The sequence below is a fragment of the Zonotrichia leucophrys genome, chromosome 15 (assembly GCF_028769735.1).
Source record: "Zonotrichia leucophrys gambelii isolate GWCS_2022_RI chromosome 15, RI_Zleu_2.0, whole genome shotgun sequence".
In the NCBI taxonomy this organism is placed as follows: Eukaryota; Metazoa; Chordata; class Aves; order Passeriformes; family Passerellidae; genus Zonotrichia; species Zonotrichia leucophrys.
In genome coordinates, this window is record NC_088185.1 from 4418799 (window position 1) to 4433739 (window position 14941).

The 14941-nt window shown below is 44.4% G+C and overlaps 1 protein-coding gene across 9 annotated transcripts in view; it reads left to right on the plus strand.

Annotated features, from left to right (window-relative positions):
* The window catches only part of KIAA1671 (KIAA1671 ortholog), a 65937-nt gene extending 52346 nt beyond the window's left edge, over positions 1-13591 (plus strand). For 3 of the 9 annotated variants that reach the window (XM_064727261.1, XM_064727260.1, XM_064727262.1), the window contains 7 exons: positions 2756-2874; positions 7927-8179; positions 9636-9810; positions 10007-10134; positions 10366-10499; positions 10645-10717; positions 11112-13591. In XM_064727261.1, the coding sequence (XP_064583331.1) occupies positions 2756-2874; positions 7927-8179; positions 9636-9810; positions 10007-10134; positions 10366-10499; positions 10645-10717; positions 11112-11138 (909 nt within the window). In that variant the 3' untranslated portion in view covers positions 11139-13591. Of the gene's footprint in view, positions 1-2755; positions 2875-7926; positions 8180-9635; positions 9811-10006; positions 10135-10365; positions 10500-10644; positions 10728-11111 lie in introns of all 9 variants that reach the window. The other 6 variants (XM_064727267.1, XM_064727268.1, XM_064727263.1 and 3 more) reach the window with 5 other exon arrangements.
* Positions 13592-14941: the final 1350 nt, after the last annotated feature.

Below are 14941 nucleotides of genomic sequence, written 5' to 3' on the forward strand. Positions count from 1 at the left end.
AATTGCTTTTCTGCGCTGCTCTCAGTGCCCCCAGCCAACACCTCCTCCACCAGCCAAGGAGAGGATCAGCTCCTCTTCCCACTCCTTATTTTTCTGCTTGGTACCTAGAGAGCATTTATTTTTTCCAATTAATCATTTGGCACCTTAAAAAATAAGTGTTGAAAGGGTCTGTCAGGGAAAGACACAATCGTCTTGAAATAAGCAGCTTCCTCCAGAAGCAAAATGAAATAATGATTCTGAAAGTAACAAAGCCTTCAGAACACAGAGAACTCTAGGTTTCCTAGAGTTTGAAGTGTTTTATTCCTGACATTTAGACTTTGTTTGTTGTATTGAACTTAACTTCACGGCACCTTCAGAAGCAGTAATTTTATTTCTTTTTCTGGCTTGTTTTGGGTTTAGCACCCAGAAATAACTGAGCTGATGGTGTCGTTCTTGGCAGAAGTGTAAAATGTTGTTAGGTTTTGCCGAGCCTTCACAGGAGTGGTGTCTTTGCATCTAAACTTGACCCGTGTGGCTGCTGCGCCGTTGTTATCTGTGCTGTCCACACCCCTCCTGCACAGCCCCCAGGGCTCTGATAACTCACTGCTGGGTAAACAAGGGCTCCCCACTGCTGCTCCTCCTGCCTCTAAGCTTTTGAGTCTAATTTCTAGCAGAAACAGCATGAGTGATTGCAAATAAAATGGTGCCGTGTGTAGAAGTAATGGACTTTAGTTGTAACCAGTGGAAAACACCATACAAATTGATTGTAAGAATAGGATTGACATTGAAAAAAATTCATAATAACCATCAAGGTGGAAAAAAAACCCTGAATGAGCATGGACAGTTGGAAGGAAAGTGGGAAGAGCCACTGGTATTTGTTAATGCCTTTCCTAGAAGTGCAGCCACCAGCCAAATTGTTCAGGCCACTGGGTGAGAGCTGAGCCCAAGAGTCCCTGGAGCAAATCATGGGATTGGGAAGCTGCAGAGGGAATTTGTGGAAGGCAAAACATAGAGCCAAGCCAAGCCAAGGAGGAGGAAATGCCCTGTGGTTTCTAGGAAATACCAGACTGTCTCCTGTGTTGGAAGCAGCGTGTGCCTGGCTCACATTTGGAATCTTGTACCTGGCATGGAGTGGGAAATGTAAGAGCTTAACTCGCCTCCAGGCATTCATGTACTTGTCTCTATTTAGATATCTATGTAGGATAGGTTGGACTCCATCTTTTTGAGGTTTTTTTTCCAACCTTAAAGATCCTGTGATTGCATAAAGTGTAAGAACCAGTGAATTCTGGGGCTGCAGGAACATCTGGAGAATGAAAAGCAGGAAATGTCTGTTCCATGTAACTCACAAACTGAGCCTGTTTTATTTGAGTATTGCAAACAGAATTTAACTTGGTCTTTAACTTTGAGGTGCATGGTGATAGCTGGAGTAAATGGTGGAGCCTTTTGTATTTTCTTTGCATTAAAACACAAATAACTTTGTCAGCAGCAAAGAGCACAACAAGGATGGAGAGTGGCTGTGGCCACTGGGAAATAAGAACTGGTTATGAGAACTGGAAGTGTTGTGGGACTTCTTCAGTAGCCAGGTGTCAGCACTGCTGAATTATTCCTAATGGTTTTATAGTCTTAAGGCAGCATTCCTTAGGTGTACAAAATTGAGGAAACAAGTAAATGTGCAATCTCTCTTTTTACCCCCAATAATATGAAGGAATTCTACATATTAAATGTGGGATTTCTTAATTATTGTTTCTATGTGTGTGCTGCTTGAAGAGGAAGAGTTGTGTTCTAGTCCAGCAATGTGTTCTGCTCAGTGAGTTGGAGGCAGGGGCTACTTACAAGGAGAGAAAAATCCTTGCATTTTTCCAAGGGCAGGTGGAAAACCATGTAATTTGCTGTCAGATAAAATCTTGATAAGCAAAACTGATCTGGAGCTGAAAGCCATGTTTGTGTTTGTTCAGGGTAATGAAGGTGAAAGAGACCAACAGTTTAATTATCTGCTCCCAGTGTAGGATTTCAGGAGCTCTTGAAGCTCCCTGAATAACTCTGCACAACTGCAGGGCTGGGTTGACATTGGTGTGCTGCAAATCTGGGGTGCCAGCACTGACCCACTTCTCTCCCTGGAAAGCTGAGGGCCTGGGATCTGCTCATTCCTTCTTAGGAAAGCAGCAGATCCATGAAATAAAAACAGTCAGGAAAGGAGAGGTCAGAGTAAAACAAAGCAAACCCACTGTGGTCTGTCCTGGGTTGGGTTTGGATGTTACATCTGTTTGTAGAAGGCTTTTTGTGTCTGGCCCTGTGGTTATTTATTTATTTATGTATTTATGCATTTTATTTTGAATGTCTTCCAAAGAAAGCTTGAAAAAAAAAAAAGGGTTATTTTATTAAACTCAGGAAAAGAGCAATGGAGTTGATGTTTGCCTGCTGTGCTTGAGGGGATGAAATATCATTCCCAGCACAATTCCTTGTGCTTGCATAGGTGCTTTGAGAAGCTCTGTGCAACCTGAGATAAGAACAATATTAAAGCAGCATGCAGTTCCTGAAACCAGGGAGTCATCTCCAACCTCTGGGATCCTTTATTTGCCCAAGAAAACAATTACTGTAATTATTGTTCAGAGAATTACTGCACAGAGAATTGTCGCTCTGACTCCACAGCAGTTCCTCGTGTTTAAGTTCATTTCCCAGCCGAGTTTAATTGTCAGATTCTAAGCTGTTATGGCCTACAAGACCTGTTAATCCCTCAGGCAGGGGCTGGAGCACTGACTGGAGGTGTTTTTTGCAGGACCAGCTGAGGAAATGCTTCTCCAGGCAGCCGCCGGGGGCGAAGGACACGGACACGCTGGTGCAGGAGCCCGACAGCCAGTACGGCACCTGGAACGAGCAGAGGCACAGCAGCGACAGGTGAGGGCTCTGCTCGGCTGGGGAGGGGGGGAAAGGCTGAAATCCCACCAGCCCAGAGTGCTTTCATGCTGGAATGGCCTTAGAGATCTCCTCATTCCAACCCTCGGCCACGGGACTCTAGCCTTCTGCTAGAGCAGGGTGCTCCAAGCCCTGTTCTTGGTGTGAAAAACACCAATCACTTGTTTTTAAAATTTTTAAAAGTTTAATAGTAATAAAATGGTTATAAAAATAGTAACACAATTAGAGTGATAATAATTTGGACAAATTGAATTAGGACAATATGAGACAATAAATACAAAGAGTTACGGATGTCCGGGTACATTTTTCTGGGCAGCGCTGAGCCTGAAAAAGGACACGCGTTAAAAAAGGGTTAACCCTTAAAAGCAACAGCCTGTTGCATATTCATACACTTCATACATGATGCATAAATTCTATTCAAATACAGGATTCTGTCTGGTCAGCATCAACTTCTTCCTCTGAATCCTAACAGCGCCTTTGAGGCGGGAAGAAGTTCATTTCTTCTGATAAGAGCAATAAATTCTTTTTCTCTGAAAGATTCAGGTGTCCTGTGGCTGCTATCTCGCTGTGAGTCCTTTCTTTAAAAAGTATCCTACATAGCATCATTTCTATTTTAACAATTTTTATAAACCTAAAAAAAACCTAAATTTTTATAACCCAATTTTATTAACCTAAAACTATATTTAACACAGTACTTAAGAGAATTAATACAACATTACTTTCTAACACAACACATATAATATCAATTTCAGTATTTGCAAAAACAATCATAAAATACATACATTTTTCACAAATGATTAAGTTAAAATCACATACACAAAATTATGCATATAACAGCATCTCTTGCTTGCAAAGTTTAGTGAGATTGCTTTTTGCAGTAAACCTGTTTCATTTCATCTTCTTGCACTCAAAGTCTTGCACTTCCCTCGGAGCATTTCTGCTGCCAGCCCTGCAGTGTCACATCCCATGGGGACCAAACGGTGTCACAGCCTCCTGTTGTGCTGGGGGAACCTCCAGGCTGGGGCATTTCCCACTATTGAATTTTCAAAGTTCCATTTGCTTTTGCCAAAGCATCCTCCTATCAAATCTCTTGTGTTAACCAAGTCCAAAGTCCGTCATCTGTCTTGTGTCCCCCAACATTCTAACACACTTCTATTTGTTTTAAAGTCTGATTTTCTGTCATTGCCTTTCCTTTAAAATTACTACCAGGTTGGGTGAATGGCAAAATCCCTCTGGAATAGCAGAGTGGCAAAATTCCTATGGGGCTCAGATGGGGTGACTCAGGGTGCATCTCTCCATGCCCACGTCTCAGACTGTCAAGTGTTTTATTGGTGGTGAAGTGGAGGATGAAATGGAATATCAGCTGAGTGAAACTGATATTGAGTATTGCTGATGCTTTTCTGTTCTTAGAATGATTTAGTGAAATAAACCTAGAGCAGCAAAGTGTGAGGTTTTTTATAGTTCACACCTGTTGTGTAAATTGCAGCTTGATCTACCCTGAACTTGTATCATGTCTGCTCAGTGTGGTATGAAAATAGCATTTTATCTGGTTCCTAATGCTATACTTGTTGGGATCTTAGAGCAGACATTAATGTCAATTACGTTTGGTTTGTTCTGCACTTGAGAACTGTGTGCTATGAATATTTTTATTGCTTATGAAATCAGGGTAAGGACCAGCTCGAGGCTCAGCAGCCAAGTGAGTGCCAACAGTGACAGCCAGGCTGCTGTAAAATTAACTTGGATTCCAGGATGGTACAGACATTTCTGAGATCAGTTTCTTAACAAAGGTGCTTGTCTCAGCTTCACAGCAGACAGCACTGGAGAGTTATTTCAATCCATCCATCCTGATTAGAACAGCTCCACCTAAACATTCCGGTTCACTGAAGGATTGGACTCAATCCCATGTGCTGGAATTTTGTTTGCACTGCAAGAAGTGTTTAGATTTTGCCTTTTTTAAAGCATAATGGTGACAGTGTAGAGACTCTTCAGCATTTTGCCACCCCATTGCTCTGCTTTATTTTGACTTACAGCTCATTGCAGGGGAATTACTGCTGTATTAATTCAGGCACTTGAAGAGAAATGAGATTAATGTACTTCTAAGTAATGGAAGTCTTCCTGGAATGTATTGAACGTGCATTTTGTCTGCAGTTTGTTTTGGATGAAGTGCCTGCCAGGAGCAGTGCAGACATTCTCCTCACATTGCTGTGGGTGCTCTGAGCAGGGCTCTGCCTTTGGTGCCTCCTCCTCACCCCAGCTGGAGGCAGGAACTCTCAGGAGATGTTGCTGGTTCAGTTTTCCTGTTTTGGCCTGGCTGCCTTCCCTGGGAGCATTTCCACTGCCAGCCCCACGGTGTCACATCCTGCAGGGACCAGAGGGTGTCACAGCCTCCTGCTGTGCTGGGGGAACCTCCAGCCTGGGGCATTTCCCACTGTTGCAGCCATGCAGGGATTATTTTAGGAGTGAATGACCTCATCTTCATGGAATCAGAGTCCTTAAGGTTGGAAAAGACCTCCAGGATGGCTGAGTCTTCACCTGAATCCCTCTGTGGCCTTTAAACCAGGCAGTGCCACCTCTGCTTGGCATTTGGACATTTCCAGGGGTGGTGACTCCACTGCTTCTCTGGGAGAGGAAGGGAATTCTGAAATCAAAAGGCAGCATGATGAACACTGTCCTTTCCCTAGATGAGCTTTTGGAAGGCTGTTTTGCTCTAGAACTGAGTCACTGCTGGAAGTAGCATAAGGAGCTCCTCCAGTGGGCTTTGGCCAGTAACTCCTTGGGATGGACAGGGATGAAAGCATCTTCTCCCATTTGGAGGCATTAATTGGATTTTTCTTAGGTTATCTAAAAGATTTTATTTTCATTTTTCTCAAGTGCTTGAATAAACTTCTGCAAATTGGCACTGTACAAAACTCATTTTAGGTTAGAACAATCTTCATAAGGAAAATTACTGTTTTTTACAGGAAAGGAAGTGATTTTAGATGGTGCAGCCATACAGCTCTGACTCCTCATTTCACAGACACCTTTTTATGGCCTCTATACACTGTCTTGCTAAAACTAATTAAATTTAATTGCAGTTGGAAGTGAGGATTGCTGTCAGTTTATTTTCCATTGTGATAACCATCCTGCTGGGTTTGTGTGCTCCATGTGAGGGATGATTTCTCAGAGAAGTGTCTGTAAATGTACCTGTGGAGCATCAGGGGCAGCTCATGGATATGCTCACAGACCCTAAAATCTTAATGAAGTAATAGACAGAGGTGCATGATATATCTCAGTAATGAGAACTGAAAATATGTTTTCAGTTTCATTTTTCTGAAGGGAATTTCCCCCCTAATTAACTGTTCACTGGAATGAATCCACTGCACATAACTGGGTTTGGGCTCCAGGAATCCCTCCCACATTTAGGGATGAGCTGTGCCACAGGGGTTGGTGGATGGGGCTGTAATTGTGCAGAAACTCCAAAGGAAAACCCATTGGGAAGGTTTGGGAATGAGGAACCACCAATCAGTGCTAATTCAGCTGGATTTCTATCACATCTTGCTCTCAGATATTTCAGTTTTAAAAACCTCAGTGAATTGTATCAGCTGCAGCCCTGGGGTGTAGCAGGGAAGAAAGAGACTTTTTGGAGATGTGCAAATCCAACAGAATCCTTTCAACACACACTTTAATTTCCATGAAAGGTCCTGCAGATTGTCCCTCCTCTCTCCATTCTTCCATGTTGCAGTGGCTCTAAAGCCTAATGCTGCAGATACCAAATATCATTTGAAGCAAAAACCCTAGACAAAAACTTTTCCCCCAGAGCTCATTAGTGCCATTCTTAATTATCCTGGGGCCCACTGGTGAGGGAGGGAAGCAGCATTCCCTCTGCTTGTGTGGTGGAAACCCTCTGGGCAGTGTCTGCTCTGCCAGACTGGACATTGTACCATGTGCTGGTGCTGATGGAATGCTGTTATCCAGCAGGGAACTCCTGAGTGGTTTTCTCCTGGGATTGCTGTACCAAATACTGAGGTTTATTGTTTTAAAGATGGACATATGTTGATATATACATGGGTTTTTTAGGTTTAGAACAGTTTTTCTAGATATGTGCCCAAGAAATGCTGCTTAGTGGCAAAAGACTTATATCAAGAGGAGAAAAAAAAAAATCAGAGCTAAATCCTTTAGGTTTTGGGTTTTTTCAAACTGGGAGTTAGAAGCAAGTCAGCCCAATTTTTACTGACAGTATTTCAAGGAAAGGCAGACACAACAGTGTCCAGCTTTCAGCCCTGACCCTGCAGCTCATTCCTGTCAGTCCAGGCCACGGGAGGAATTTTAGGAACGCACTGGGAGCATCCCAGCAGTGGGGAGCGGGTGCTGCTGCCCTCCTCTGTGAGGCAGGAGCAGCTCTGCCCATGGAGCCCTGCCTTAGGCTGCCACCTGGTGCCCAGCTCTCTTCAGCTCCAGCTTTCCTGAAGGAAGAACTCCTCTGGCTGGGTGGAATCCACCCCAATCCCCAACACAGCATGAATCCAAGGGTTGAGGGCTTGTGGTGGTCTTCGCAGGGGTCTTAGGATGAGGGAAGAGATGACAATGTTGGCTCCATGTTTCAGAAAGCTTGATTTATTATTTTATGATATATTAAAACTATACTAAAAGAACAGAAGAAAGGATTTCATCAGAAGGTTAGCTAAGAGTAGAAGAAGAATGATGACAAAGGCTTGTGACTGATGGAGACAGTCCAGAGAGCTGGACTGTGATTGGCCATTAATTAGGAACAACCACATGAGACCAATCACAGATGCACCTGTTGCATTCCACAGCAGCAGATAATCAATGTTTACATTTGGTTCCTGAGGCCTCTCAGCTTCTCAGAAGAAAAAATCCTAAGGAAAGTATTTTTCATAAAAGATGTCTGTGACAAGGGCTGTGCCAGCAGAAGGGATCCACTCTGACTTTCTGTTCCACTTTCCTTTAACCCCTGCTGACCATGTATGATCCAGCCTGGCCTTGCAGGTCTCTGTTTGCCCTGAACTCTCACAGATTCCATTTGCTCACTTGCAGCTTTGTGGGAGAGTCTCCCTCCCTGGACAATGAGGTGGTGTCGGGGCGGAAGCCGCCCGCGGGCAGCCACCCGTCCTCGCTGTCCTCGCAGACAGAGCCTCCCTCCCTGCCCGAGCACCATGACTTCTCCAAAGAGCAAAGGAGCACCAGCCTGGACCGCTCCAGCACGGACATGGACTCCACTGATGGCACTGATGTGCCTCCTGCAGGGGACGCGCTCCCTGAGGACAAGAGTTATTTCTCCTTCATTGATGTGAGTTGCCATCGTGTGTTCCCTCGGTTAAGCTCTCCCCTAAGTTCTTTCTGGAAACTTTGCCCTGCCTTTCCCACTCTGAATTTTCCCAGCTGCTTTCCTGCCTAAAAAGTTTAGGATGAAAACTACAAAGTTCTTCTATGTCTCTGTGGTGTTCAGTTTCTGAGAGATTCCATAAAGCTGCTGGCCTTGGATAATCAATCATGGAATCCCAGACTGGTTTGGGTTAGAAAGGATCTTAAAGCTCATCCAATTCCACCCCCATCCACACCTTCCACTAGACCAGATGTTCTCCAAGCCCCATCCAGCCTGGCCTTGGACACTTCCAGGGATGAATATTGGAAGCATAGTTAAATAACACAAACAGCCAGTGACTGCTGTGCTGTCAGCCGTGCAGATTTAAGGCTGTAAAAGCCTTCACTAATATTTTTCTTATTTATAATTGATTTCTTTCCACAGTAGCTCATGGTTGCATTTTAAAGGATTTTTTTTGTATTGAAGAATCTTGCAGTTGGTGTAAGACCAGCAGTTTCTGGCCATACACAGTTAATGAGATGTAGTGCTGCAAGAAATTAGTTTGGAAAATCCCTCTCAGAACACTGAGTCCAACTGTTCCCCCAGCACCGCCAAGGCCACCACCACCATGTCCCCAAGTGCCACATCCACATGGTGTTTTAGCACTTCCAGAAGGTTTTGTTTTGTCCCTGGGCCACTGAAGGTGTCTCTGTAAAACATTAATAGCTCTAAGTGCAGCTGGCAAACACTGTGTGAAAAGTAGTTTATTCCTGACCTGAAATCTTTTGAAAAAAGGAGCAAACCCACATCTTTTGGAGAAAGGGAGGCTCAGGGATATTTGGTGGTTACAGGCAAATCTGTAACAGCACATTGCTTTAAGCAAGTAAATAAATCACAGCTTCTTATTTTGCTCTGTAAATGTTACTGCTGATTGGATGTGTTGGAAATTGCTGATCACAGAAGGTTTCTGAAGGCTGGGACACTAAACTTGGAGTGTCCTTGTTTCTGGTGAGTGGCTTTGAGTGTTTGTGGCTGGCAGGGAAGCTGCAGCTCTGCTCTCCAAGGGAATTTTGTGTAGTTGTTCTTTTTAGATCCCAATCTTGGGATTTGCCTTCAGCTGCTACCGGCTAGCAAGGCCTATGTTCATAAAACACTCCAGGAACTAAACTCCTGATTATTGCAGTTATTTTTTATATTAATGTAGGGCAAATTATTCATGCAACTCAGGTATCCACAGCCTAAAGAGATCAGAGGATTACACCCAGTTAGCCACAAACTGCCGTGTCCTCATCATACACTCTCTCTAATATGATTTTAAGTGACTAAAATAATAATAATAATAATCACACAAATACCCATTTTAATTGGTGGATGCAATCCGGTGGGTTGGGATTTCAGTGTGGAGGAGCTGTGGCTCATTCCCAGGTGTGTGTTTGTGCAGCACACAGATGTCCTGGACTCCAGTGCTCTGAAGACTCGGGTGCAGCTGAGCAAGAAGCGCCGGTGCCGGGCGCCCGCGTCTCACTCGCTGCGCAGGAGCAGAGGGCTGGACCTGGACAACAGGTTCTCCTTGACAGAGGAGTCAGACAGTGGCTGGATGTTCAAAGATTCCACAGGTAACCCCTCAGCTACCTGCAGTAATTGGTTGTGGTCAGCTTGAGTGCAAAGGCAGGAGTTGGTAAAATGTGTTTGTTAAATACTGCCCTTCATTCCTGCTCGAGTGCAGGAAGAGATGTTGGACAAGGCAGAGGTGAAAAGCCAGCTCATGGTTTCCCCTTCTGCCCTTTTTTTTTTTTATTATCAATAAATTAGAAGAGAAGAAAACTATGCAACAGGAAGATTCTGAGGAGGAAGAGAAGATCCAGCACACTCCTAGGTCATCTTCTGTGCAAGCCCAGAGAATGCCTGTGTTCCCGGGGATGGATCACGCTGTTCTCAAGGTGAGCTCAGGCAGAGCCCAGTAGGTGGGAGATAAACCAGTTCAGTACTTGCAGGTGCTTTATAAGGAATCCCCACCAATTCAGTACCTGCAGGTGTTCTATAAGGAATCCCCTCACTCATTTCAGGGAATTTTTTTATTTTTATGAATCTGGAGTGATCTGTGCTGCATTCAAATAAAAAAAGCCTGGATGCTGCCTTAAAAAGACCCCTTTGTTTATTTTTATCTTTAGGCCCAGCTGAGGAAAAGACAGGAGTCTGAGAGCGCTGGTGACACCGGCTCTGCTCAGCTCTTCAAATCCCCCAAAGCACAGCTCGGCACTCCCAGCAGCAGAGTGCTGCCCTCCAGTGTGGAAAAGGAGGACAGGTGAGGGAATCCCAGCTCTTCTTGGTGGAAGGAAAAAATAATGCAACAAGCTGCACATTCCTTTTTTGTTGTTGTTGTTGTTTCTGTCAGGAGTTTTCATAATGAAAGAATAAAGAGTTTGGTTTTTTTTTTTTTAATATCATAGGTCAGAAGAAAAGTCTCCTCAGTGGCTAAAGGAGCTGAAATCAAAGAAGAGACAGAGCCATTATGAGAATCAGGTTTGAAAAGGTACTTGGGTAGGAAGGGGGGCTTTGCTGGGTGTAGGTGTGCAGTGACAAACTCACATTTCCTTTGATGTGTTGGTGTCACCACTGTGGCCCCACCAGCACTGCCCTTGCTCTGCCCTGTGCACCAGGGGTGTCAGGGATTGCTGCCCCTCCACTCCCAGTCACAGTTCCACTGATTCTCTGCCCATAATCTGATTTCTGTAACACTCACTCTGTTGGGATTTCCCAAATTTTGAAAACTTTGTGTGGTTTCAGCACAATTCTGGGTGGCTCTTTAATGCATTGAATAGACACAACCAAGGTGGCACTACAACAGAAAACACATTTTAAGGTTTTCCTGTTCCAGCTGACCATATCACACCCTTCCTTCTGTTTTCCTTTCCAGACAGTGATTCTAACTAGGAGAAGATAAAGAAGTTTAACAGAAGCCTTAACTCATCTGAACCTAAACCCCCATGTCATGTTGCTGCTGTTTGCTTCCTGCCTCAACTGCTCTGTGCATGGTGCCTTCCTGTTTTGTGGAGAAAAGCTGCTTCAATTCATAGTCAAATACAAAGCTGTGTCTGTCAGGTCAGGGGGGACAGTGGCACTTCAGAGCTGCCTGCCAGGAGAACCCCCCTGGGTCACAGTTAGCTCTTCAGAAAATCTTGGAAAAAAGAGATATTTGGGAGTGCTGTGATCCAGGGAACTCCCCTTGCTCTGGAACACACTCTGTGGGTGTTCACCTCTGGGAGTTGTGTCTGGCTGGGCTTTGTGTTTGTTTATGAAAATAATAATTTTAATCAATTTTTTTTTCTTTTTTTTTTTTTTTGGTGAACAAATAGTAAGCTCCTATTTAGAATGAAATTTGTGGAAGGTGAGAGTGGAAGAACAAATCATGTTTACTGCCATATTGAAAAAGGAAACTTGATTATTTTTTGTAAAATGTATTTTTGATTGGCTTGTATTTACATGTGATCTGCTGACCTGGCAGATGGAGATAATTTTTAGATGAACAAAATGTTAACTTTTGTCACTCTTGAAGTGGTATATTCTGTGTTTTGTCAGCATGTGGAATAATTGCTTCATTGGAATGTCTTTCCTAAAAAGGATCAAGCAATAATGTCAACCAGTTCTCTTTAAAAAAAAAAAAAAAAGTAAAAATATGTAAATACTGTTTTTATAACAAAAAAAGGAAGGGAAGAGGGAGGATGTTACACTCATATCAGGGTTCCAGTTAATTGTTGAATGTCACTTTAATAGCAGTTCAGATAGTCCCACTTCATATTTTTATTTGTTAATCTGTAAATACCAGGTTTAAGTTTTTATTTTTATGCTGATTTTGTGGGATAACCTAAATGTGATCTTCAGTTTCTCAGATGATTTCCTGTCTTTCCTTTGGCAAGATGTGCTGATAGCAGAGTAGAGATCTCCTGGACCACACGGGTGTTTGGGTATCCCTAATTCTCAGATATTCCCTGTCTCTGGACACTGATTCTGAACCACCAACCACCATGGCCATGGAGGACAGGCTCGATTCTTGCCCCAGATAAGTGCTCTTTCAGTAAATAACCTTTAAAAGTGTGGCAGGCCAGGGAGGGAGGTGACTCCAGGTGTTCCTCAGGCTCAACCAGGAAAATGTGGAAGAGAGAGGAGAGTGGAGAGCTCTCCTCACCTGGCAGAGCTGCTTGGGCTGCACTCCCCCATCCTGCTGAGGGGCTCCTCTGCATACAAACCATAAAGCACCAGCACTTCAGCTCCTTTTCCTTTTTGTCTTTTATTTTTTTCCCCATCAGCGTTTCGGGAGCGCGGCTCCCACGGGGCCTGCCCAGGCCAGTGTCTGTCAGGCTTGGAGCTGCCAAAACCATGTGCCAATTCACCTCATGGAGGAGTCACAGGGGGGGATTTGCAGCCCCAGTCTGCAGGAAATAAATAGCAGCAGGATGAAATAGCAGCAGGATGGCAGGAGACAAGTCCCATCTGCACATCTCTGGCTGCCGGGTTTTATTCCGGTGGCAGCTCCCTGTGCTCCCTGGAGATGAGATGGAGACGTCTGTCTGATGTAAAAGTCTTTTTCCTCTGTTGCTTTGCCCTGTTTATCATGGGAGCTGTTGCCAGTGTTAGTTTGGCAGCCCCTCTGGTCCCCAGAGAGCAGTGATGCCCAGGATTCTGATGGAATTTTGGGATGGGCCGTGTTGGTGCAGCCACCACCATTGCCCAGCTCCTTTTACAACCTTGCACAGATTCCCTTCCCTCTCCTTTAGGTGATGGTGGAAAAGGTGACTCTTGGGGTGTTTTTTTGGGGTATATTCCTGTGGCAGCACCCAAGGGTTCCATGGTGTGTGGCACTCACCTGGGCCAGCCTGAGCAGCAGCTGCAGGTGAGGAGGATGATGGTGGCTGTTCTTACTCACATCAGGTGGGGCCTCCCATGTCCAGAAATCAGTCCCTGCTCACAGGAACATCCCCACAGGCTGCATTTTCCACTTCCACAGGTGACAGTGTTGTGTTCCCAGCAGTTGGAGGATTTACTGGTTCTTGGTCTAGGCCAGAAATTCTGTAGCTGTTTGTGCTGAGGAAACTGAGGGGATTGACACGAGGTTTCCACACAGCCCTTGAATGTGTTTGCATTTCCACATCTGCTTGGACAATGCACTGAAATTACTGTATTGAGTAGTTTAACCTACTACTGAGAAATGTTTAATGCTTAAATGTCTAATTAAAGAGCATCTTTAGAATGTTGTTGAATGGGAAAGTGTTTTTTTCTGCTCTGTTATTTCTTTATATTGTACATGGATTAAATATCGACTTCCTTCTCTTCGGGTTATCGCTCTGTAATAAAAGATATATAAATATGTTATTACTTCTTAAATGATAGAAACAGACTGTAATACACTTTATATAATTCTATTTTAATTCCAAATAATGCTTCTTGGAATTTTTTTGTGCTTTCATTTTTGTTGCCATGTGCTTTTTCCTGCTGTTTATTGGAGATGGAAGTGAGCTCTGAGGTTCCTTCAGATGTGCTGCTTCCTCCACTCCTGGATCCTGCCCTGGAGCAGGTTCAGCTCTTGTCCAAAAAGTGATGCTGAAGGTGATGGAGGCCCTGTAATTTCCTTTATCTCTCCCCTCACAGCTCCTCAGCTGTTTCTCCTTGCTTAAAAAGCCACATCAATATTGGGTTTAAAGGTGAGATGATGTGTTTTTTGAATTCAGGAACACTTTCTGACTGCCCTCCTCTCATGGTCCCCAGCAATCCCTGGTCCAGGTGTTGTCAGGGACTTGCACAGCTGCTCGATTGCTTTTTATTGGAATTCTAATTGTGAATTTCGCCCTTTTTATTTTTCTATTTACAAATTCACCTTTTTAACATCTGTGAATCTTCAATTTGTTCCTCATCCACCAGAGCCTTTCACTTCCTGCAGAGAAAGGAGCAATGCTTGGTTCTCCAACCTTTGACATCCCCAGACTTTACCCCCGCCTTTCACCATCCCCTTTCCACTCCCACAGAAGTTTGTTTCATCCTGTTCCTTGTTTGCAAGCTGAAACACACGTGGGGCAGATTTGGGAATACAAAGTGTGACCTATAGCAGGTTTGGAGCAGCAAATCCCAGATTTCTGCAGGGATGCTATGTTTCAAGGGCAGGTGGGCAGTTCTGGGATGCTGCTCTGACTCATGGGGTGCATCCAGGTACAAAACCTCTGGGGTGAGTTCCCAGAGCTGTCACTGCTGTCCCCAAGCCAGCTCTGGGGGTAAAACAAACCATTCCAGTGGAATCCAGAGCTGTCACCATAACTGTGCTCCCTGTCTGCACCTCCCTGAAGGACTCTGGGGCAACAGCAGCTGCAGCCAAGTGAGGGAAGTGTTGGATCCATCCCTTCAGCCCAGTGCTGAGAAGGAAAAACAGGTATTAATTGCTTCAATTCCTTTTAAAAATGGATTTTTAGGAGGTGAAGGCTTTTGGGGCCAGGTTGGACACGGTTTGGAGCAACATGGTCTAGTGGAAGGTTGGGGGGGCAGCATGATTTGAGCTTTGAGGTCCCTTCCAACCCAAATAATTGTGTGATTCTATGAAACCATATCCATGGAGATTTAAAGGGATTTGGGGTGTTCTGGCAGGGACTGCAGAGTCCAGGCCTAGTTCTGCTCACCCTGGGAGTGGAGAGGGTGGAAATCCTTCCCCAGCTAGTAGTGAGCTCTTTTCCTGTTCACTCAAGCATAAATGTATTGCTAAAA